Source organism: Solea senegalensis, linkage group LG6 (assembly GCF_019176455.1).
Source record: "Solea senegalensis isolate Sse05_10M linkage group LG6, IFAPA_SoseM_1, whole genome shotgun sequence".
Taxonomy (NCBI): domain Eukaryota; kingdom Metazoa; phylum Chordata; class Actinopteri; order Pleuronectiformes; family Soleidae; genus Solea; species Solea senegalensis.
In genome coordinates, this window is record NC_058026.1 from 5,215,292 (window position 1) to 5,240,747 (window position 25,456).

The following is a 25,456-nucleotide window of genomic DNA, read 5'->3' on the forward strand; positions in this document are numbered from 1 at the left end:
TAATGTGTGGCGTGTTATCTGGCTGTGATTCATCACATCACCTCTATGAGGCTGAGGCAGTCAGAAATATTAGCATTGCATGTGTGGCTGCTCATATTACTGCTGGTCTTGGGTACTGCAGCACTTTTCAAAACAACTCTAAAAAGTGCTTTCCACAATAGAAAAATAAAACCTTTAAGCGTAAAATGGTAAAGACAGAATTTAAAGATAAAATTAAAAGCCAGATAAAATTAAAAGCCAGATAAAATAAAATAGTAAAAATACATCTGAAGTTAAAGCAAAGTAGTCTAATGTTCAGTGGCATATTTTTATGCATTAGCCTAAAGTGTTAGTGACTAGAAGTAAGGAAGTTATGAGATGGGGGCAGCTAGCAGCATCACCATCCACAGTAGCATTCCCTGCTTTGTAGTCCAATTTATTGTATTCCCTTTAAAACGATGTACTAATCCATATAAGGTTTGAATTTTCTGGTTAAGATCAATCAAACACTTGGAGCAGTGTCAAAAGGTGCCAAGTCTACAGTAACAGATCAGTGCAATTCGTTTTAAAAGAATTCCACATCTTTAAGTTCAAAGCGCTAACTTATCAAAATAACACTCATCACAGAATCACTGAAAAAATACAAGTCAACCATAAAGTTAAGAACAAAAGTTTTACTTGATATAAAGAAGGCCATAAATACAAGTTTTCAATGTCTAACATTACAGGCTGAAAGTAGCAGTGTCCGTACACCATCACCATCTACAAGTGATGTGATTTACACTACAAACCTGTCCATTCCAATCCTTTGTTTCAAAAGGGAGATACATGCATATCATGACAGGCCGAGTCACAAAATCAGATGGATCCTTGTCTGATTTTGGAAACTGCACAGCCATGGTATGCCACTCAGTAAGGATCCGTGGCCAGATTTCCTCACACACAGAGAAGAAGGGGAAGGACGAAATGCCTTACCATGTTACGAGTCGACTCAATTTACCTTGTTCTCTGTTGTGTGAAGAAGACCCAGCTCATAAAATCTTGACTGATTTAAAAATTGAGCAATTAAATAACTCAAACATCGATGCTGTTGGGTCATGCAGAGAGCTTGCGATCTTTTACAGACTGAAACAGGCTGAAAGTAGCAGTGTCTGTATTTTAGTGTGGTAATGCATCACATGCACAGTGTTTTGTCATGTATGGTCGAGGGTCAGTGGGGACGGGGGGGTTAAAGTCCATTTAAAAAAAATCTCGGTGACCATGTCCTGTTGGGCAGAGTGACGTAGCAGCCATTGAGGCATGTGTACAGTTTGGCAAGGTCCAGCATCTAACAAAAAATAAAATAAATAACAGTCAGCACACTTTAGTATATTAAATATGGATTAAACATATTGAGTACCATGTGAAAGAAAGTACCTGAAGACATCCCGTGGAAAAGAGATGGAAAAGGTTGGTTCATCTTGGGCAAAGTCCTCGTCGTAGAAGGGTCAGTTCATCTTGGACTAGGTCATCACCGCAGCCATCCAGGACGGGACTTCTCCAGGTCGTGGTGTCCAATAAGGAGTCCTCTGATCCAGGAATGAGCTGCAGCCTTCAGCTCTTCAAAACAATGAAGAATTTGATAAGTCACAAGAAAAAAAGAAAAGTAAACAAATGACAAATCTTCAGGTTGCTCACCTGGTCCAGTGTGACAGGTCCTCACATCCAGTCAGAGCTCACCGATGGATGCCCTCCCTAACCTATACCTGCCTTTCCTGTCCTACACTGACAGTTACAAGCAATCTTTGCTAGCCATTTGGGATGATGCTAACCCCAATATCTTGGTCGGCTGCATGACAAACTGTAAATCTTCCAGTTGCCCAGACAAACGTTCCTTCTGATTCTGTAGCCTCGCCACAAAAAGGTCCTCTGCTGAAACCCTCATTTTGCTAAGCATGAAATCAATTCCACTTTCCTGTCCTCAGATCTCAATTTCTCTCCTTGTAGCCTTTCAACAGCCATTGCTGTTGTAGTATCAGCAAGAGGCAGCAGTTTCACAATTCAGAGCTTCTCATGTGTTTAGCAAGACGTGGCATCAGAGTATTGACAAAGCAGACACCTGAAAATGCTTGACCACAATTTAACTAAACGCTTCACCATCTACAAGTGATGTGATGTGATTTACACTACAAACCTGTCCATTCAAATCCTTTGTTTCGGAGGAAGATGCATGCATATCATGACAGGCCGAGTCACAAAATCAGATGGATCCTTGTCTGATTTTGGAAACTGCACAGCCACGGTATGCCACTCAGTCAGGATCCGTGGCCAGATTTCCTCACACACAGAGAAGAAGGGGAAGGACGGAATGCCTTACCATGTTACGAGTCGACTCAATTTACCTTGTTCTCTGTTGTGTGAAGAAGACCCAGCTCATAAAATCTTGACCGATTTAAAAACTGAGCAATTAAATAACTCAAACATCGATGCTGTTGGGTCATGCAGAGAGCTCACAATCTTTTGCATGGTTTCCCAAACATTTAGAGGTCAGGTTACTGACCCCAAGAATGTCAAATTCAATGATTTCTTGTCCTAAACTGATGAACCATTTAGGTAAATTAGATCAAGCATTTAAAAGGTGTTTACATTGTTAGTAGTCTAATGACACTTCTTACCCAACACATGAAGATGCAGTGAATCAGGATACGGCTACCTTTAGCAGATGCAACAGCAGCAGTGGGTGGTGGAAGGCTGCAGGGAGAAAAACATTTGATATGGAGACAAGTTGGAGGAATCATTTAATGCATAGCTCAACAAGAGTTAAAGCAGAGAGAAACTTTAGGGCAAGTCTACAAAAATCAGAGGAGGAACTTCTCCAACACATCTAAGAGATAGCAGTTTCTCATGCAACCAACCAAGACATTGGGATTAAGCATCTTCCTAATGACTCTACAAGCTGCCTAAATTGTGAAATTTGAAAAAAAGTCTCGGGAAATAGCAGACTAAAGACACTTGCTCGCTGAAATAGCAAGTGTATGGTGAGGTGTTAACCATATGCTCTATCAAAAATCCCACTTTGGGCAAGTCATTAAGTCCTTTCATTTCAACCAGCTGCCAGCTTCACAAATAAGAGGCAAAAAGACCACTTGTGTTTACACGTTTACATGATCACTGTTAACCACAAAGCTCCAGACACCAAGTCAATCCAAGAAACAAATCAAATAACGAAAAATAAATTAAAAAGCTGCAGCTGCTCACTCCTGCTAGAAGAGGGTACTTGCACAACAGTCTTTAACATGAAGCCAACGTCTGTCTGATTTCTGTCTGAATTCAGCCCACAGAATAAAGGTTTTATTTCATGTCATCATATCGAAAGATAAAGTTAGAACATTTGGCGCAACTTTCACTTAAATAATCCGAGTTGTCTCTCTGCCAGGTTTGTGTCCTCCTAAAGAAAAGAAACGCGCTCTAATCCTGCAACCTACAATCTCATTTTTGAAAGAAACTATGCAGGATAGCCCTGCATCCCTAAGGCGAGTAACACATAGTTTTGCAGGGGGAAGATTAAAAATCCCCTGCTGGGAGGCCTCCCAACATGAAGCGCAAAAAGACTATGAACACAATATGGTTCAACTCCTTTAGAAGGAAATAAACATGGCAGCGTGAGACAAGTCAGCATTAATATTGAATGCGATTTCAGTTAGCGACTACAAAGGCTGATGGCAGTGCGTAAAGTTTAAGACTTAAACGGATATCAAAAGTGTGCCAACAAATGCCAGATTTAAAGTATATCATAACATTATCCATGGGCTGAAAAACACCTACAATCTAATGTGACTACACTTGCATATAAATCAAAAGTTTAGCTTCATATTCAAATCAGGAACCAGTTATCTTATCAAAGCAATTACCAGTTGAGAATAAAGGAAGACCTGGTCTAGCTCATCATAATCAATTACTTAATTTTTACAGCACTTTGAAAGAACTTCAGACAAGCTACAGTAAACTTTGATGAACGTACTACATGATTCATCAGCTTCCACGTTTGTCAACAGTCCAAGTTGCAACTATGATAACTGAGATTCAAGACCAAAATTCAATTTTAAATTAAAGCTATTTCAAAATAAGGTACCAGAATTTCCTGCAGAAATCAGATGCCTCAAGACTAATCAAGTTTAAAATCATCCATTTAAGTTGAGACTAAATCCGACACACAGAACAGAAAGACGGATACCAGACACACAAGACAGACTGACAGAGACCAGACACACGAGACAGACACAGTACAGACAGACGAGAGACAGTGACACATGCCATGACAGCAGTCTTGGCATGTGTCAGTGTGTAAATAAAGGCCTTTGCACTCAATAACGCAAAACAAAAAAATTCCATTACTGTAACGCCACTGTGTCAGGCATTGTAAATGTTTAGATGCAAATTAACTTTATAAAGTGAGTGAACACGATTTACCAACAAAGATCATGTAGCAAAGGCCTTTAATACTTACCTGAAAGGTAAAAAATGTACCCGTTTTCGAAAGAATTTGAATTTGCTTGTTGTCTAATTGGTGCACATCTTGTCAGTCTTCTAACATAAATTTTGTTCACCTTTCTGGTGCAGTAAAGTCAACTAGAGTGTTAGTTGTGGTCGAAAGGTCAGATTAACGTCAGTCCAAGTCAGTCGCACACACACACACACAGTCGCAGTCTCTCTCGCAGTCGCGCACAGTCGCAGTCTCTCTCGCAGTCGCGCACACACGCAGTCATACACACACACTTGCAGTCGCGCACACTCGCAGTCACACACACACACACACTAGCAGTCACACTCACACACACACTCACACTCGCAGACACACACACACTAATGGCACAGCGGCCAGGCAAGAAAGAAAAACTGCACTTAACATTTGAAATTTTACCTAAACTTAACTAAAACGCAATCTAATTAAGATGGACATGCAGGGATGTCGGTGCTCCTCTTGACTGATGCTAGAAGGAAAGTACAGGTTAGTTCACTTACTGTGCATGGACGCGGAAGGCACCCATGTTTGCCTATGTAAAATGACTATACGCGCAAGGCCAGACGTACAATAACACAAGTAGGCCATGAAGGCGCGGGCACAGTTAGCGATCATTGCCGACTTGCATCAAGGGACGTATGGCCATACAAAGGCAATGGCAGGGCTGCCATCTAAAGCCAGGTACTATGTAGATCACCAGGATCTACTTTAACGTTCTAGGTCTAATGGTAGATTAATGGCCACGATCGAAAAGAGAGAGAGAAAAAAAAAAGGCACAGCGGCCAAGAAGTCTAAGCCTTGACAGAGTGTACAAGGCACAACATTACATTTATTCCAACCATCTAGCTTTAACTGTACACCAACATCCATTTAAACCTCATTTAAGATCTGGTCCTCCAACATCACTGTATTTTAGTGCTAAAGAAAACAGTTCAAGTTGATTTTTTTTTTTTCCCTTTTAGAAGTGAGGAAAGGCAAGAGAGCCAGGACAGATCGACACGGCGGCCGAAAGAGCGATGGCCCGCGGCCTGCGTAACAGTTGGAAAGAAAAAGTGTTTAAGAGTACAGTGGCAAGTTAAGAAAACGCCTCCATAGAGAGGCGTGTTCTTACCTTTGCATGTAAACTCGTGTGATTCGGTAGTTAGCTGTGGGCAGCCAGACTAGCAAGTCAGTTGCCAACACTTAAGTACCATCACTTTAAAAAGAAAAACACACACGTTTTCTTTTGTTTATTCCCCTACTCTGCAAAAACCTACCACACATGGGGGCCAAGATGGTAGCCCCCAGAGAAGAAATAAAAAAAATATGGACTCACCCTTTGTAGACAGACCTAAAAAGGAAATGTTAGTGCATTATAACTTATCAAGCATCTAAGCCCTTCAAGACACCATATCTACTTTAATGTGAACTGCTGAACATAATCATATTCTCAGACCATCTTAACTATTCAATCCAGACATCTCAGTCCCACACAACCCAGTCATTCAGAGAGAGAATCTCAAACATCAGTCACCATCGCTCAGCAGTTCCACAAAAATATAACCAACAAGGACCAGATTTCAGACCACCCAATAAAGTGGACAGGAACATACAAAACCAACCTGTGGCAAATGCTCCATGTACAACCCTCAGCTATTTGACAGATGGAAGAAGGAGCAGAGAGAAGAGAAAGAACGTGGCCATGTTGGACAAAGTAGAGAGATGTAGGCACAGCGGCCAAGAAAGAGTGGGGACACAGCGGCCACCCAGAATTAAATCATGACACCTACTATTGAATATCTTCATGAAGATCAATCTGGGGGAAAAAAAACAAAAACAAAAAAATGTTAGAGCCCAGTCTCCAGCCTCGACAATGTTCAAGTTCATATTGTTACAGGTGCAAAATAACTAGTTAAGGTTTTCTAGAATGTGTTTGTATGAGGTACAGACATGGTTCACCCAGCCTGAGATATAAAGACTCGCTTTCAGTGAAAACATTGCTGCCAGCACAAACTCTATTCTAACAGTGAAACAAAGACATTAACATAATCACAAGTGATGTAGAATAAAGTTGATTAAGGTTTTAGGAATCCCTTTTAAGTTCAAATAAAGATATGTCAGTACCTCATACAGACATATATATATATATACACCTCAGCCACACATATATTGCCATCGGTTAAATACATTATGAAAATTAGCCATAACATTTTCAATGATGTAGTAAATTATCTCTAAAGGTGTCACTCACCTTTTGTTTGACAGCCTCAGGCTTTTGTATATGGCGTGTCCGACCAGGTCTCCGTGAGCAGGAAGGTTGTTCCTTTAAAGAAAAAAAAAGAATTATAAAAGACATGTATAACCCTGAATCTGTTTTTACATAAAATAACAAGTCTTTCCAGTGAAAAACTCAATAGTAATGAACCATGAGTGGAACAGTGAGTTAACATACACACAAAAAAAAACTAGGGAGTTTAGCAAACATGAAATGTGTTTGAATTAAATGAATTAATCATTTGTGTTCTTTAAATGGTTTGCTCTTGTTTGTTTAACATGATTTACAAAAAATTCAAGTGAATTAGATTTATTCATTTCAGTCCAATGAGAATGAACTTAATGAAATCAACGCATCCAAAGCGGTCAGCTTCTGAGCGTTACTGAGGAATCATGCGTCATCTTGGAGGAAGTGGTTGGCGTCCTTGATTTTAAGTGTAAGTACCTCATTAATATATTCATGAACGGTTTGAACAAATTCATGCGCAGCTCAGCGCTTGAGTTCGTTTCGGGACATGTTTACCGATAGCAAGGTTGCATAATTGAGCACCGAGTGGTTACGTTGTCTATAGCAATATCCCTGGTTGTTTCTTTTTTTTTCCCCCATAGAAGCTCATGCTATAGCGTAAGACTTGCTGAACTGTAGTGGGGTTTTTTTCTTAGACCAGGTCAAGTAACATTAGCCTAATATTGCATGTTTTGGAGTTGCAGGTCAGGGAAAGAACTGCTGTTACACATGCTGCAACATTTCTAATGGTTTCTTTCAATCTTTTCATCCAGAAATACATGCTCTGATTTGTATAAATCACTTCTATAATACATGAACGTAAGTACGTTTATTTTGTATATTTTTAACCTGCTGCCATATTCACACATTTTGAGTGATCGAGTCAGTTACTTAACATGAATTTTAATTTTAAATGTTTTAACTAAGCCCAGCAGACTTCAGTTGGTCAGTTGTTTGTATTTGGCACATAAAGATGATGACAGAAAGTTAACTGCCTGCAGGATTTCCAGACTCCATGGAGAAAAAGTACCAGACCATAAAAGGCAAGTTTTGGACTGCAGCTTTTGAATATTGGAGTGTAAAAAATATTTCATGGATAGCATTTTATATGTGTATGCATTGATTTTTCGTAGTGTAGACTCAAATTTATATACATTTTTTACAGAACACGAACAAAGATGCCACCATTTCCATGGAGCAGTTATGGGAGTGTCATTCAGAAGGAGGGTGCAGAGCCTGGGGTTGACCCTGAAGACATCAGCATCTTAATTGAAGGTGTGGAAGTCCTCAGTCATTTGGCAAGTACTGGGATCACTTGTGCTTTATTATTTGGACTCGTATACTGTTTGAACCTGAGCTACCCACCAGAACACATATGCACATTTGAGGTGCTGCAGAAACTCTGTTTTTGAAGAACTGTGCCTTGGAGGACAATCTCTTCCCATGCAGAGTCCTGAAGAAATTCGCAAAGTCACATTTACTGTCCGTTCAGTTTTTTCCAGAAGATGTTAAACTGGAGAATTATGTTTAATTGATTTCTATATTTATGATAAAATAAATATATATTTAATTATATTTAAGTTGTATTAAAATATTGACTGTATATATTTAGTCATTATTTTTTTATTATTTAATTATGTGTATTTGTGTTTTTTTTATTGGACAGTAGAGTTTTTCAGGTGAATGACCGTAGTTGGCTCCGTTTCAAATTCCATTAAGACTGCAACAAATTAGTAGTCATTATTTTCATAATCAATTAACTATTAATTGATAAGTTGATTCGACTTTATACAAGTGGTGTTTCCCAAAACCCCAAATTATTTTGGGTGTACCAAATTCATTTGTGTGGAACCTTTTGACAAACTAGAATTAGATCACATTAATTAGTATAAAATAAATTAGATGAAAACCTATTTAAATAAATTTAACTTAAAATTATTATTTTACTTCTACTAATAAGATACATGTTTAAAGGACAAATGTAAAATATGTCGCCTGTAAATATATTATTTATGTCTATGTAACATAACTGAATTAGATTGGATAAGCTTAAATAGCTCTCATTGATCACAAGTTATTACCTAGTTGGGTCAATTCACATTGTGTTAATGTAATACAAGTTCATAAAGTTAGATGACCTTAACATTTTTGCTTTGAACTAAGATAATAGACTTTCGTGAAACCGGTTGACAAAATAATTTTAATTAAAGTCAATGTTTCATTTTTTTGAGTTTTATAGCACAGCAGCCATTTTATCTTGTTTTTAGTCTTGTTTTGTCTATTTTGAAAATGGATTGGTTTAATTGTTTGAGTTTCAGATTTTTTTTATTTTGTTAAATGTGAATATTTCCTCACTTCTTTGCTCTCTTTAAGCAATCATTAAAACCAAATAATTAAAAAATATAACTGAATTTAGAAACAGTAAACTACATTTAACATTTTATGGAACAAACATGAAAATAAACCACAGGTTAATGAAAATAGAAATGAGTTGCATCCCCATTTAAACCAATGATTTAACTGCTGTAACAAAGCTACTCACCATTCTGGACGGGCCACCAATCTGGACCAGGTCGAACACGCCATCCTGGAGCGCCTTGCTGCGTTTTTATACAGGAGCTGATGCTCCCGACCACCTTTTCGGCGTCTGACGTCACGCCGCGGTAGTTTTCTTTTTTCCTCTTCTTTTTTTAAATTTCCCTCCTTTTTTTGAGGTTTTAGGGCGGTTGGTGCATTACCGCAACAAGTTCTCTCCTCCCGGAACAGTTTCAGTAGCTAAGCAGCGACACTTTTTTCGCGTCTTTCTTTTCCTTCCACGGCTCGTGCAGCTTCTCTTCAAAGTAACATCACGGAAGTGTTGGCTGGAGGGAGATTATATAAGAAGAGGAGGAGGAAGCAATCAGCGGTTGTCAGCTGATTGAAAACCACCTGCGTGAAGACGAGCAGGTGTGCTGTGTGGCGGTTGGCAAACAACGATTGGGTGCATTACCGCCACCATCTGGTATGGAGTGTGGATCGAAATGTTCATCTAACTGAACTATTACTTAAAGTAAAAATAATAAAATAAATAAATATATAAATTCAAAATGATTTGTTAGTGTTTAAAAAATATATATGCTTTATATTTTTTAATATATTCTTACTGTGCTAATAATATGCTTAATTATACTTTTGGCTCATTCCAATACTACTAGCAGGTAATAGTCAATATACTGTATCATTACTTTGCTATATTACTTTCTACCTTGCACAAATGCATTACCAGTATACTAAAGGCTGAAAGACTTGTGGGACTACTTCCAGGTGAAAAAATATATTTTAATGTATTTGTACCATATCCTAATTAGAATAATACATTGTAAATACAAAAAAGTGTACTATCTCTTCACAAATGTATGAACATTTACATTATGGCTTTTACACATTTTCAAATATTGGTACTTTAGTACACCTTGTAGAAATAGGTCCATTTAAGGCAGCATACCTAAACATTACACATAAACTTTACAGAAAACTGAGAAATAGTGAACAATGAAAAACAACATTCCTTATCATTGTATCTGAGTTGACTTAATATGTGAAGTGCAACTCTGAATATAGGCTATAAAAACAGTCTTGTGATGGCTCCTCACTCTGGTTTCATTCATATTCTGCATAGTAAACAAGGTAAAAGTTTATTTGGTGGATATTTCAGCTTGTAGCAGCTTTTACCACCAACAGATAACTACTGATTAACACACAGCCTGTCTCCTAACATCCTGCTGAACACTGCCTGACTGAATGAATGTTGTTACTGCGCATGTGCACGTCTTCGAATGCGCACTTTTTATTTCATAATTTTGACTTTTTATTTCACAATTTCGACTTTTTATCTCATAATTATGATTTTTTTGAAGAATAATAGAAAAGTGGATTATCAAAGACAATCTAAAAAAAGAAAATAACACAATGATTTAATTTACATATATACAAAACCATTATAGTCATAATAATATGTGTATATATTATTATTATTAGTACTTCAAGCACTTCATCCTCAAGGCCTGTTTGAGTAGAATTATCAGCACATAATAATTGCTTTGTTCATCAGGGTTCCATAACCAGAGATGTACAACACAGCATCGGAACATTTACTAAAGCTGTGTGCAAGGATGTTTGCTTGAGCGCAGAACTTGCAGCATTGTCTGCAAATATCACCAACCTCAGTCTCTGATTCAGTGATAAGCTGCCTAAAAATGTAATGTTAAAAAGTTCTTACGATTATTCCCTCTATACAGTATAAAATATACTTACTGTTAAAAGAAATGCCATTATAAAGATAAAGAGATGTTGTTTTTTCATCATCTCTGCTTCATTATTACCTTCAGACCCACTTTCTTCACCCTGCTCATCTATTAATGAGTTTTGTGAAGCGGTTGTGATCCTGTTTGTTGATGATAACCTTGGGTTGACTGCTACTCCTTTTGATGAGGGTCTTGGTCTCAAGCTTGCCCTTCAGGACACACAGAGGAAAGATGAGATGCCAGGGTGAGAGAGGCAACAATTGGTCAAGACTGCACATGAAAAAAAATATCTCACAAACCTCAAGTTATGGTCAGTTACCATGTAACAATGTTGAGAGATATTACTGGGACTCCACAAAGAGTTTAAGGACAAACAAATATAGTTTTGTGTCCAGATATAATTTGAACATGGTAAAAAAGTTTGTGCAATCAAATTTTCCCATCTATGAGACAGAAACACATCTGCATATGGCACTGAAGTTAAACACATGAAGTGCACACAGGACTAACATACAAACATCCATTTCCCAACACTTATTTAGCAAGAGCATTCAATGTAAATGTAAGCAATGTATTAGTTATTGTTGCCAGTGTGCAGTAATGCCCAATAGTTGCTGCTAAACACTTGGAGAACATGCAAACTGTTCACAGAAACCTTGGCATAACCGACGACTAAATGACCAACTTAAAAAATTAAAAAGATGGAAATTATTATTAGCTACGGGAAAAGAAACACTAGAATGACACATACATCACATGGGCGCTAGAAATATGAATGCAAACACAGTTCATTTATTGGTATATTTCATAATACTTTATATCATTCTTTTAAATACATATGTACTGAGCCTGTGTGTATATAAACAGGCATTTCACATTCAAGTCCAGGTTCAGTGCAGAGATGACAGAACATCTCGTCTCTTCACAGATTCTCTTGCTCCTAAAACCGAGGTGAACGAGGAGCAGGAGAGAGGAGATGCTTCAACACATCTGTTTTATCATCTGTATTTGTCGTCATATGTCATTTACCCCATCTGTTCTCCTTATGTCACATTACTATGCCCCACATCTAAAATAGTCAATCTCTGAAAAAAATGCCTTTCGCTTCATTTAGGATTAATGGGGGAGGGACAGAGCAGTCTCCCTGAGATCCTCCTCAATGGTGCCTATATGAACCAGCTGGGAATGCATTGTGGATCAGCTATACAAACAGGCACATGGGTATTAGTGATCAGTTAAGGTCCAGATTGAGATAATAGGTGTCGTTAAGTCCAGTTTAAATTCACCCAAATCCTGCCGTTGGCCTTAAAAGGACCAGTGACCTAGGATCAGATGCTTATGAGCTTGCAAGGTAACGAGGCAATGCAGAAATGATTACCTGAGTCAATTAGTTCTTGAACGGTGCTGTGTGTTTTCATGAATCATACCTATAACACATTTTAGGGTTATCTCCAGTGATTCAATTGTGCCAAAACAAATCTCAAGATACTATTTGACTCATCAGAAGAGGAGGATTTATTAGAAGATCTCATCTCAGGCGCTCAGCAGAATAGAATAGTTAAGAGTCTTAAAGGTTGGGATGCATTCATGCTTTTGTCGGTGAAGCAGCGGCGGTGAGGATCCTGGTGAAACTAGGTGAACAATCAGTGTGTGGCTTCCTTCCCTTTCACATTGTAACACATTGTGTCTGTGGTGAGAAGGTGCGTGGTATTGTCACTGTTAAAACCGGGGGAAAAAAAGGCATTGAAGGGACTGTAGAGATGCACCCTGTTAAGTCTGTGTTTGTATCTGTGCATAACGTGTGTGTCTGTGCACCCTGAAGTATGCCTGAGTGTGTGACTGTGTGTGCGCGAGTCTAAGCTTTTCTTCAAGAGTTTACGTAATATAGCAGCTGACGTGTCTTCAGGCAGACACAGATACATCCAATCATCCAAGAGTTTATATCTGCTTCGCGTGTGCATAATGGCATCAGACCGGGATCGAGTTCATTTAAACTAGTCTCACTGTCGTCAGTACAAACTGATCCGAAATGAGCCCATGTGGTTGTCCCCCGCTGCGGACCAGAGGTTGAAGGGTGAAGATGGAGTCTCAGAGGAAGGGGTTGTGGCTGTACGTCTGTGTCTGTGATTGAGTGTGAGCTGCCGGCCGTGGAGACAGAGGAAGCAGTGGTTGGGGGAGGTTAGAGGGAAGGTCCAGGAGTCCTGCAGGTGGTTGTGTGAGAGACGAGGGGATGATGGGGGGCTGGTGGTGAAGAGGCAGAGGCAGGGACGGGCTGTAGGAGAGCATGTGAGGGGGCAGTGGGGAGGTGGAGGATGGTCGCATTTGATTAAGGGTAAGGCGAGGCTGGTCGCAGAGGAAGGGGTTAGTAGGAGACGGAGCACTCAGACCTGGAAAACAAAACAAAACAGGATTTGTGAGGTGGACAAGTTCAGTATTACAGCAGATTTTGGTAATTAGTACATTGTTACCTGAGAGGAAGGGATTATTGTGCATTTTGCTTGGGGGGTTGGAGGTTATCAGAGCGTCTAAGTTGACCAGCGAGGCCCCTGTAGGTCCCAGAAAGGTCTCTGGGGTCCGACACACCCGTGGTGCACTGAGCGGAGGTGCTAGCCGGGACAGGTCAAACATCTCTGGGCTGGCAGACTCCCGTCCATTGACCTGTGGTTTCCCAGGAGGATCAGCCCCAAACGCATCCGGTTTAGAATCTGCTCCAGAAAATGGATCTAAGTCTGGTTTCATTCCAAACACCTCTGCATCTGCATCAGGAAGAGAAATAGAGTCTAAATAGAGGTATGGAGGAAAATGATAGTGGATGGGAAACAAATATGAAAAAGTTGCTTTAATGAAATGTTGGTCCAGACAAGGCGTCCGGAATAGCTTCAACTCTCCTTGTCAATGAATGATTTAGGTCCAAGGTTTTAGTTCCAGTCTAGTTTGTGTTTAGACATTTTCAAAAGCTACCCCAGAGTAATATACTTACAGTTCATGTGACCTTTTTGGAGAAGTCACCCTGCATTACCAGCACATCAACGTCTGATAACTGACTGTAGTTTAGTTAGTGTAGTGTAGTGTAGTCAGTTGTATCAGATTCCTGATGAACAGTTGAGGCAACACATTGTGATACATGCTGAATCTGAGTGATGACACCATGGTCAGTTCATTTGGTCATACACTTTTCTTTCCAACCACTCTCTATGCAGGAGACATCCACAGTATTAGTGGATCTGTTTATTCTCTAATTATTTGACATTGATCCTGGTATAGCCTATATTGTTTCTTTCTAGAAATGATAATTTTAATGAATCATAATGTCAACTCTTCATCTCTAAAATGAGTCAGGCATCTCCATGGGTGCTTTTCAATTAGTTCAGTCACACATTTCCATCTCAAAATGCTACAATATGATGGTTTTATGAACTAAAGAGCACCTTTAACATGATCTCTGCTGTCTGGCAGAAACATACCTGTGGGGCTTGCAGGTTGGGGAGAGGGCACTTGTGGAACTTCCTGTTTAGGCTTTTCCTCCTCATGTGCAAATGGATCGGTCCCATCAACACCTGCACAGAGAAAAAACCTAATCCAGACAAACAAATCATAGACAGAGTTCAGTGCTTGCATGAGGTGGGTCAGTGTAAAATACCTTCTTCTGCTGGAGTGTCGCTTGCATGATTTACAGGACTGGAGGAGATTGGTGCTCCTTCCCAGGGGTCTGTGTGCGAGTTGGCACATGGGGCCCAGGGATTGGATGCACTAGAGGAAGAGGGAGGAAGAGCAGACCACGGGCTACCAACTACAGGACTGCTGGAGTGAACTGCTGTGAAGATACAGACAATGAAAGAGAGAAAAGAAAAAAAAAAAACTAAGTGTGATACATTAAAACACGAGCCATCTAACTGGCCTGAAGACTGAGTGGACGTGTTGGTGAGTCTGCGACGAGCAACACACCTACAGAGTCCCAGGGGTCAGAGGTGATGTCACAGGTGGGTTGGGCTGAGTTCCAAGGGTCACCGGGAGGAGGTGGGGGCTCAGACGATGGGCCAAATATGTCCACAAGGTCCAACATGGCTGACTACAGAAGGAGCAAAAAGTATTGGTTGCTTCCAGATTTGTGGGTTTTACAAGTAAAGAGACTGAGCCCCAGGAAACACATAGAACCCTCTTAAGATCTGTGGAATACACCTACAACACGTTGAATCTTAAAGAAGATGGCCGACTACAGCAGCAGAAGGACACAGTGGGTGCCACTCTTCCACTTTATACAATAAGATGCCCTGTGTACCTAATAAAGGGGCCAGTGAGTATAATTTAAAACACTATTTAGACATTCAACATGGCAGACTTAAGTAAAATAGTTGATTCAGCTTCATCAATTGAATGTGAGCGTGTGAAGCATAGTGTAGAAAGTTTTGTTTAAGCAGTAAAAAAAAAATCCTTTATAAGGAATACATTTTCTGGGAAAGGGTACAGCGACAAAGAAGGAAACATATTAAAACTTGATCTTTTGAAGATGAATAGCTTCCATTGATGGCAATGGCATCTTTATTTGTTTACCAAGAAACAATAAGCTCACTGAAAACCCAGGCAGTGAGTTTATATTTCATAAAGCATTGAAAGGTGCCTGAGGTAAGTTACAAACAGTTGCCATTGTTTCATAAATTTGTCAGGCAGCATCTGGATTCTATAGCTACAGAAGATTACTCAGCAGGGCCTGAGATTGCAGAGCAGCACCTCGCAGCAGAGCAGACTGCAGTGCAGTCTGTGATGAGCTTTTTTCTTTTTTTTTTTTTTCAAACCATTTGACCTAAAATAACCTGCACACATGGTGTAAAACACAATTTAGGGAACCCACCTTTCTGTGAATTCTGCACACAAGAAGCATACAAATGTTGATACAGCTTTAAACAATCGTGGCAGAAGCCATCATTTATAGATAAAGGGCAACAACCAATTTTACACAAGAAAAGTAACATATATGAAATGATGTATGTGAACAAGGTACCTTTCAAAAACCTTTTTTGTGTAATAAACATTTACTACAATCTTCATTATAATGATGTGTTAAGTGGGATTTTGAAAATGAATAATATAATAATTCATAAAAAAAAAATAATAATAACAACAGATAATGAAAGAAAACAGACACCTGATATTGTGTCATTTTAAATGCACACACATCTCACAAGCTGTGGAAAGATAAAACCTGAACTTGAGACCCAGACAGAAAATTCAGTTTTGAATCTCACTCGCTCATCTTCTACCGCTTTATCCTTCACAGGAGGGTCACAGGGGGTTCTGTAAAACCCTAACCCTTGCAAAGGCGAGAGTGCTAACCACTACACCAACCAACTGTGTGGCCTTGAAAACATAGCTCTTAACCTCATAATCATATAGAGTCTGATCATAGAAGATAACTGTTTATAAACATAAAACTCTGGGTTTGAATTTGAATAGGTCTTACAACATTAATTAAGAATTTCATCCTGGAATGTATCATTTAAATACATGAACTGATGAGGTATGACCTCACTAATGCCATGTGTTATATTAATCAGGCAGGGAAACATTTAGGAGCTTGCTTACACTGATCCTGATTCCAGTATTACTTCTATGCACCACCTACAGGCACCAGATAGTAAGGATAACAATATAAAACCACCAGTTGTAAGCCATGTGGACTTTTACATAAGACAGCCGGTAGTTGTGATTGGCTTGTTGACGGGCCAATCAGGGAGCTTGTGCGCTACAAGACAAGGAGTGTGCTTTGAGAAAAATGTCAAGGAGAGCTCAAGGTTAGACAAGATAAACTCATTATCATTCGGCACCTTTCTCCTCCCTTTGCTCTCTCCTACTTCCCTTTCAGTCCCTCGCTCATTATGCTGATCTATGTTTTCATTCCATCCCATTTCCCCTCCCTATCACAGCGGTCCACGCCATAAACTCCACTCCATTCCGTGAACGCCACAGCCACGTACAAAAGCATCCGCACACACCCACCGCGCAAATACACACAGCTCGCAGCACACGCTCACCTCCTGTGTCTCTGACTGGCTCTCTCTCCGGCTCTCATCCAGGGCCTTCTGTAACAGAGACTCGTCTCCTTGGCGACAGCGCTGTTCCTGCAGGGGCGGCATTGTGACGTCATTGACATTAACGCAACAACAATGAGCATGAACACACGCACACACACAAACGGACACACACACACATTGCTGTTGGTAAAACGATCCAGAAAATTGAAAGTAGTGCAGCACACATCTTTTAAAACGACATGAACACATATGCTGAACACTCACACTGAACATATACAGTGTGAGTGATGCACTAAGGCACGCGGGTGGGAGATACAGGAGTGGTCCAGGAAATGAGAGGAAGAAGAAGTGGCCAACGATGGAGGAAGAAAAAAGTTTGTTGGGAAGTCATTAGTCCAAAGTAAAGTGACATGATATGGTTAGAAAATAAACGTTGTGATTGCTTCATTATTAGTATCACTGACCATTTTTGCGTATCGCAATCACAGACAAAATATATTCAAATCATCGTGATTTGACAAGTATTTTTCCTCATGTGAGGATGAAGATTTTCGTGCCAGTGGATTCCTGCAGTACTTTACAATTTCATCGTATGGCTGTGACACATTTTTATCCCGATCTATCTACGGTCAGGTATTGCACATGGTGATATGGCGAGTTCACTGAAAAGCCTCATCGCATACACAGAGAGACGCCAAATTGTAAGGATTAAAACATCGTTAAAGAGCTGTAAGTAAGGAGAGAGGTGTTTCTGTGTGTGTGTACCTGCTCATGCTCTTTTTGGCTCAGGCTTAAAGCAATCTGTAGCTGTGTGTCCTCATCCATCGCTATGGTAACAGGAGAAGGAAGGGCTAGCTAGGAAGGTGGGCGACTTGTCAGAATGTTTGGCACAAACTTTTGATTATTGGAATCGTCATGGGGCCATGAGACATGTGCAGCTCATAAAATTAGAAGAAGAGTGTGTGTGTTTGTGTGGAACAGAGGGGTCTGGTGACTACACATGATCACGATGTGTGTGTTTGTTGTACCTTCTGACACTCCTCCCTGCTCATTGCTAAGGCCAACTGGAGCTGCAGCTCCTCCTCGCCACTGGTCTGAGGTCGAGCCTGCTCCAGGTCTGAGGCGGCGCGAGGAGATGATGATGAGGCTGCAGAGGAGCACAAGTGAAGGCGTTTGAATTTGGACCGAGTGTGCTGAGAAATCTGGTGCTGGGCTTCAGCACAAATTGCATTTCACCATAGATGATTAGCCTTAATAAAAGTGTGTATTTTTCTATTCTATTATAAATCAAGCCGTTCAAAATTGGTTCCACCTTTAAAATTGTGTACTTATGTACTTTTAACAAGGGCCCAATGTGGAAGCTCCTAATCTATTCTGATTGCATCCTCCGATCTGATCACAGAAACCACACCACAGTCTGATGGCACCACATTTTCTCTGGTATGTGAAGGCCACTGTAGTTCCATTACATATGTGGAACAGGGAGGGGTGAACAGAGAAATCCTCCGTTTGTTACAATCTGCAGTCTCACCAATTCTTACACACTGGACTTGTACACACTCACAGTTAAAGGAGGACGGGGAGCCTCTGGAGCGGCTCAACTCCTCTCCGTACAGCACAGCCATGCTGGGCTGGCTCGTTCGCCTGCCTGGGTGGTAGGATGGAGGTATGCCTCCGTACACGCCTCCGCTTCCTCCTCCACTGCCTCCCCCAGCCATTCGCTCCTTGGTCTTTAGGGCTTGACTCCTCTCCTGGCGGAGCCGCTCCTCATCTCGCAGGAGACACACAAGCTGGCGTGCTTTTTCCCTCACGTTGGCCCCCTGGTCCCTGCCATCGCGGTCCACGTACTGGAAGTCCCGCAGTGTCTGAGACACAGTCATCAGAATATGCTTTTGATGGCAATGACATAGACAAACGTTATTGATGTCATTTTTGTTTTTCTCTATTCAAGATTTATTGTTATTGTCCTGCAGTGCAGAAAACCGAAAGAGAGGTGAACATCCCCAAGATCTCAAACAATAAGAAACACACACTGAGATAGAGAGAGGAAGAGAGGAAGCTTGCATACCACAGTTTGAGAACCATGGATCAAAAATAAACCATTACCAGCTCCACACCTGCTAATGCTCCCCTTTGTAGTTAGAGTCCAGTACCTGAATAGTGAATGCGTTCTCACGGCACTGCTGGGCCACTCTCTCTGATCCTGTCTTCAACAGGTAATCCAGCAGAGTCAGGGCCTGGAGGAAAATAGTGGTTACACTTAACACTCAACACCGCAACTGACACCACCGAGTAGCGTTTAAGTCACCTTGTAAACGTGTCTCCAGTTCTTGCCGCTGTCGTTGAGGCGTTTCCAAACCATGCCCATGACCTCAGCAAATGCCACCACATTGAAAGTCAAGTCTGCAATCTCGGACATGAGAGATGACGACGGGCCCCACGGGTCATTCGAGGTGGCCTCACGAACCTGCACATCCACACGCAAATCACAACGTCTACATGAATCCGCGTATCATTCGTTTTCAAAACAAAACCAGAAAAAAACGACTTGTTTTCTCAATATTCGTTTACAAAATCAAAATGAATTCCAATTTCCGATTTTGTGCTGAAATGAAAAATGGAAAAAACGGACAACGAGCGATTCTCGTTTAATCCAATTTTGATAAATGCAAGTTACGTGACCCGGAAGTAACCTGTGACCGAAGACTAGAAGAAGACTACCTGTGATCGGGGAAGCATAAGTTAGTGTTGGGACATGTTGGGACGAAGAAAACGTAAAAAATTGACATTTATGTTCTTTTTAATGGGAGTAAGAGGGTTACTCTGAAGCCAAAAACTGCGGTCAAGTGAGCCGTCATTCGTCTTTGCGTAGTCAAACCATCCGCACCATCGTTTTTAAGGGCGCCCGTGAAGTCAAACCCGTGAATGTTGGGAGCCGATTGAGAATGTCAGCGCTAGTTTGATACCGAGCGATATCACTTCCGGTTTTCAAAATAAGACGTTACTAATACAAGCGCAATCAATCGAGCTGATTTTAAGACATTGATTTTTACTGTACTATAACAACACATTGACCCATACGTTCTGACAGTTGTTGACACAGTTGACCTCAGGAGCATGCTGACTACTCCCTCACTCATTATCAAACAATTTCACTGTGTCTCTACTAGCATATTTTTTCACTGTTGTACATTTTATGTTTACTTTTTATGTTTAAAAATATATTGTTTTGTATTGTACTGCTGCTCTGTCAAAAAAAAATTCACCTCGGGATGAATAAAGTATTTCTATTTTGTTCTATTCTATTCTATTCTATCCTATCATTTTTGAGAAATTAAGCCTCAGAGTTGTCTTTCTTTTTCTCAGAAAAAGGCCAAAAACTCTATTTTTACTGTACAATAACAACACATTGGCCCATACGTTCTGACAATGGTTGGTACAGTTGATCTCAGGGGAATCTTGACTACTCCCTGACTCATTATCAAACAATTTTACTGTATAATTTTTGAAAAATTATGCCTTCCACATTTGTTGCAAAGAACTAAAAACTGCATTTCTATGACCCCGTTCAGACACGTCCATCCCCTGTGATTCTATCACAGGCAGATCGGAGACAGGCAAAAGGTCTGAACGCTCCAAATCTGTCCTGAATGCATCCTCAGAACTGATCACAAAAAAGACATTTGGAGGTGCAATTTCACTGTATTATTACACTTCCCTGCACCCATACTGTATGCTGATGTATTTGTACGTTATTAGCACCAATCAATACATGATTTCTTGTTGTATCGGTTCAAATGTTGCTTCATGCCACGTGTGAACATTCATACGATCCATATCTGAAAGGTCTGAAAGGGGCCATTTGTGTACTGTATGTCATGACACCTTTTGTAGTACCTTTATCTCCGCTTCTGAGTAGTTGTGCACAATATTTTTCACCTGCCGGCGCAGGGCTGAGGTTGTCATGGTGATCGATGATGTGGGATATGGAGAGATTGAGAGTGATAAGTAAACAGGTGGTGGCAGGAGGGACGTGGACTTTGCTATGGCAAAGACGACTCCTCTTCTCTGTCAGGACTTACAGGACGCCCCTGTACAAAAGAGACAAAGGCAGTCAGTGAGTATGAATGAAATCTAATGAAACTAAAACAAAAACTCCTCAACCTGATCAGGGGTTTGCAAAGTTTCCCACCACAGGCTCCTCCTCCTCCTCAGGCAAAAAAATCAAGAAAATTGCTGTTCATTCAGTGAGTATTACTGTTTCATAGCTTACTTTTTTTTTTATATATAAAACTGGCACTTCAAATAGAGAGCTAAAATAATTATTATGGTTGTCACTGTCTCCTGCTTGGACAGATGGAGGATTATATACTGTGCAGTGCAGGTCAACCTGTGACTGAAAGGGCTAACAGCTCATGCTTTGAATGGGAAAATGGGATGTTGGCCTCAGGAACCCTAACCTTAACTTAACCATAGAGCTGAAACAATTACTCGAAGAAGTGATTATTAATCGATCACTAAATTAATCGCCATCGTTTAATTTGCATCTTTTCAGCTTCCTAAATGTGAATATATTCTTCATTTCTTTGCTTATGTAACAAAGAAATCATTAAAAGTGAATCATTTTGGCTTGTGGACAAACAAGACATTCAAGAACGTCATCATTTCCAGGTTCGCCAGACACTGATCAATATTGTTTAACGTTTTCTGACATTTCATGGGCCAATCGATTACTCAATTAATTGCTAACGAAAAAATAATCAACAGATGAATCGATTGTTAAAATAGTTGCTGGTTGCAGCTCTAATTCAAACCTTTAATACCTTTAAACGTCTGGCCTCAGGTTTTGATCGTCATGAGAACTACTTGCCCTGACAACAGTGCCCCACACACTCACACACACACACACTCTGGTTTCCATGACTTCAAAGAACATTGCATTGACTTTCATTGATTTCCTGGAGACTAACTCAAACCATAACCATAATTACTACCGGCCTAATCCTAACCCTAACCTTATCCTAACTTTGAAACATGTCACCTTGCCTTTACAAAGTGGTAATTTGATTTTTGTCCTAATAGTGTGACTGTGTAAATGAATTTAGGTCCCAACAACATAAGGAATGCCAGGTACACACACAGGTGATATGACTCATGTAATAGACAGCACCTGGCATTGGTAACCTGTGTGTGTGTGTGTGTGTGTGTGTGCCTTTGTCTAAGCTGCCTGTGATTGAGCAGAAAGGTGATATTGGTTCAAGCTGCTGAGCTTCACTTTCTACTTCATGCCCTTCGTTATCATTTTCTCTCTGTGTCTCTCTTTGCACACACACACACACACAAACACACACACACGTCTCTTCCTGTCTGTGTCCCCGCTGTGAGCATCTCAGGTCCTCTGTGCTTCTGCTGACGCTTGCGTTTCAACAGGATGGGTCATCCTGTGACTCCTTTCATCGTGGCCTCCTTTATGGACTATTGTGGGGCAGCAGCACAGCAGAGAACACATTACACATTAAAGGAGCACAACGTTTGAAGCAACATGCTAACGATGCAACGTTTACTTCAATATTACACCTTTAACGGTATGTTTAGAACATTGCATGGAAGATAAGGAAAAGAATAGAACAGCATAGAACTTTATTGCTCAGCCAGAATATATCAGGTCAGATACTGATCTGATTAATTGTCAGGGGACATATAGCACCACCCCGAGGTGAGCAGTTCAAATTCAGTTTTGTAAAGTAGGTAAAATGTTTATTTTATATTTTATATCTATCTATCTATCTATCTATCTATCTATCTATCTATATATATATATATATATATGTATATATATATATATACATATATATGTATATATATGTACACTCTATATTACATATTCTTATACCCTCTGTCCATACTGTACATTTTAACATAGTAATGGAAACAAGCAGCCAAAATGCTCTGTGTTCTAAGGGTTAAAAAGTTGATACATTATTTTTAATACTCATGATTTTGGCAGCAGGGCCACATGGTTTGTGTTTTCTCCGGGTTCCTCCCACAGTCCAAAAACATGCAATATGGGATATTAGGTAAATTGGACACTCTAAATTGACTGTGGGTGTGAGAGTGAATGGTTGAATAGTTGTTTATATGCGTAGGTGTGAGAGTGAATGGTTGAATAGTTGTTTATATAACTGTCCAGTGTGTACCCGGCCTATCGCCCTACGTCAGCTGAGGATAAAGCGGTAGAACATGGATGGATGGTTTTTGGCAGCAATAACTAATTCATAATGTTGTTATATTCAAAGTGAAAGGCAGTGATGTAGGTCACGGTCATACAGTATCTGCTGGGCACAAGCTCCGTGATCAAATAGGTCGTAAGTCAGAGTCCCTGAATGGTGTAACTGTTATTATGTAATACCACTGACTCGCTGAGGAGCTCATGGAGACAATCCCAGCTCACATTAGTGAGGACAGAGGTGGGATAGATCCTGGACGGGCCACAGAGCCAATCAATCACATGCACCATCTCCAATTAACCTGACCCCATTCTGCATATCCACGTTCCCAGGTCGAGCTGTTAGTGGGTTAATTCTGTGAAGTCACAAGAAGAGGGAAAAACCCTAATGACCAATTCCCCCGAGTCCTCTCTGAAATATGAATATGGGTTGCCTGTGTGTGTGTGTGTGTGTGTGTTGGCCTGGATATGATAAAACACAATGAAGCTTCACGAGACTCCTGTGTTCCAGAACTTGTGTCTGCCCTACTTTCTTCTGAAGGGGGCACTGACTGTGAACAACCCACTCAGTCATTACAACCAGTCTTTGTTGACATGGCTTAAACACCAGAGAGTCCTTGGGTTTTCTTTATCAAAGCAGCCAACGTCTCACATTTGCAAGAACATTACGATGAATTCAAGTGTGAGATATTGTCCCTTGGAAATTTGAGTGATTGGAGAGGACACCTGTCACGATTAACCCACAAGTGCATGATGGGAAAGCAAGGGTCATTTGTGTTGTGGACAGGAAGAATGTCCTGGTGCACACCTGAAATGCCTGAAATGACAGTCACAAGTTGCCCTCGTGAATTCATGTCTCTTTTCATAAACCTGAGTCTGATGCGTCAAATCTCCCCAAACGCGGGCGTAACGTCGTCCACGGTTGTTTGTGCGCATGCGCTCAGCCGCAGGTGTGCTGACATTTTTCAGGTGGCCATGGACGGGGGGTGGAGGGAGGGAGGTGGCGTCTGATCTGCATAATGCATAATAACCCAACCTCCACGCATTCATGCACACTAACCCACGCCCCCTCCCGCTGCGGCGTATGATGCCATGTGTAGCAGAGGCCACAACTACTACTGGAGTTGTGTGTTACACGCGTCTTTAGTCACACATGTGTGGACACACACACACACACACACACGCGGACTCATTTCAACAACACGCAGCTTCTTACCTGTCCCACCATCTCTCTCCCTCCAGCTCCCTGCTCTTCCTCTCCAAACCCTCGGCGTAGATAATATCTCCTCCACTGGGATCTGCTAAATAGGGCAGCCGCTATTATCCATCTGCCGCTCCAGCTGAACAGTAATGTGTCTGCCTGAAATCCTTAAATTATAGTACGTGTCTGTCAGCGCCTAAATCCCCCGGCTTGTACCCTGGATGATGCGGTCCAGTCAGTGATGAAATCCGCATAGGACAAGGAGGATGAAGCCACAGCAAACGGCTCTCTCTCTCCCTCTCTCTCTCTCTCGCCCCCTCTCTCACCCAACAGCCCACTTCCACACACGCAGTCACACAACACCGGCAGGAACCAGGCAGGCCAGGCGCACACAGCAACGCTCACGGGCAGCGTAAAATAGCGAGGCGGGGACGCATGGGGGCGCGTCAACTGCAGAGTCAGCGGTTCTCTTTTCAGCTACTATCATCCGCTGGTGTGTGTGTGTGTGAGAGAGTGAGTGAGTGAGAGAGAGAGAGAGAGAGAGAGAGAGAGAGAGCGGGATGATGTGATGTCCACTCAGACTCAGACTTGTAGTGGAGTCCTCAGTGAGTCAAATCTGAACCAGAGTCATCAAGATAAGACCTGCAATGGCCCCAGTGCTCCAATATTATTATATACCATGGAATATACATTTTATATACATTCTGTAAAACAAACAAATGACAGCAATGCTAGTATTTATCAACTAAAAGGTCTGTTATGGCACAATGGCCAAACTAAACATGAAAACAGTCTTTATCAATTCAAAGAGACAAGAGTCTGCCTGCAGGTGAAGCTTGAGTCCAAGTCATCAGTGCTCAGACAATCGAGTCATAAGACCTGTCCTATAAATCAGAACTGGAGTCAGACTCAAGTGCTTATTCCTAAAGTCTGACTTGGGTTTGTGTCCCGGACTCAAGTACTCTGGGAAACACTGG

The 25,456-nt window shown here is 40.9% G+C and overlaps 1 protein-coding gene and 1 long non-coding RNA gene across 5 annotated transcripts; both read right to left on the reverse strand.

Moving 5' to 3' along the window:
• Positions 1-1,277: 1,277 nt before the first annotated feature.
• Positions 1,278-1,686, reverse strand: LOC122771622. The gene is made up of 3 exons (XR_006360631.1): positions 1,657-1,686; positions 1,396-1,578; positions 1,278-1,306 (listed from the first exon to the last, which is right to left on the reverse strand). It is a non-coding gene; the product is annotated as an uncharacterized LOC122771622 (long non-coding RNA).
• A 10,834-nt stretch (positions 1,687-12,520) lies between these two features.
• Positions 12,521-24,932, reverse strand: epn3b (epsin 3b). Of its 4 annotated transcripts, XM_044027252.1 has the most exons (12): positions 24,495-24,932; positions 20,950-21,143; positions 19,361-19,519; positions 19,206-19,289; positions 18,617-18,917; positions 18,081-18,199; positions 17,053-17,139; positions 14,969-15,092; positions 14,664-14,837; positions 14,488-14,580; positions 13,492-13,779; positions 12,521-13,410 (listed from the first exon to the last, which is right to left on the reverse strand). In XM_044027252.1, exons 2-12 carry the CDS (start codon positions 21,016-21,018, stop codon positions 13,112-13,114), a joined length of 1,797 nt encoding a protein of 598 aa, XP_043883187.1. In that variant the 5' UTR covers positions 21,019-21,143; positions 24,495-24,932; the 3' UTR covers positions 12,521-13,111. The 4 variants fall into 4 exon arrangements, with proteins under 4 accessions (XP_043883187.1, XP_043883188.1, XP_043883191.1 ...); XM_044027253.1 differs by lacking the exon at positions 24,495-24,932 and having other exon boundaries at positions 14,664-14,834; positions 20,950-21,650; XM_044027256.1 differs by lacking the exons at positions 20,950-21,143; positions 24,495-24,932 and adding an exon at positions 19,940-20,216.
• Positions 24,933-25,456: the final 524 nt, after the last annotated feature.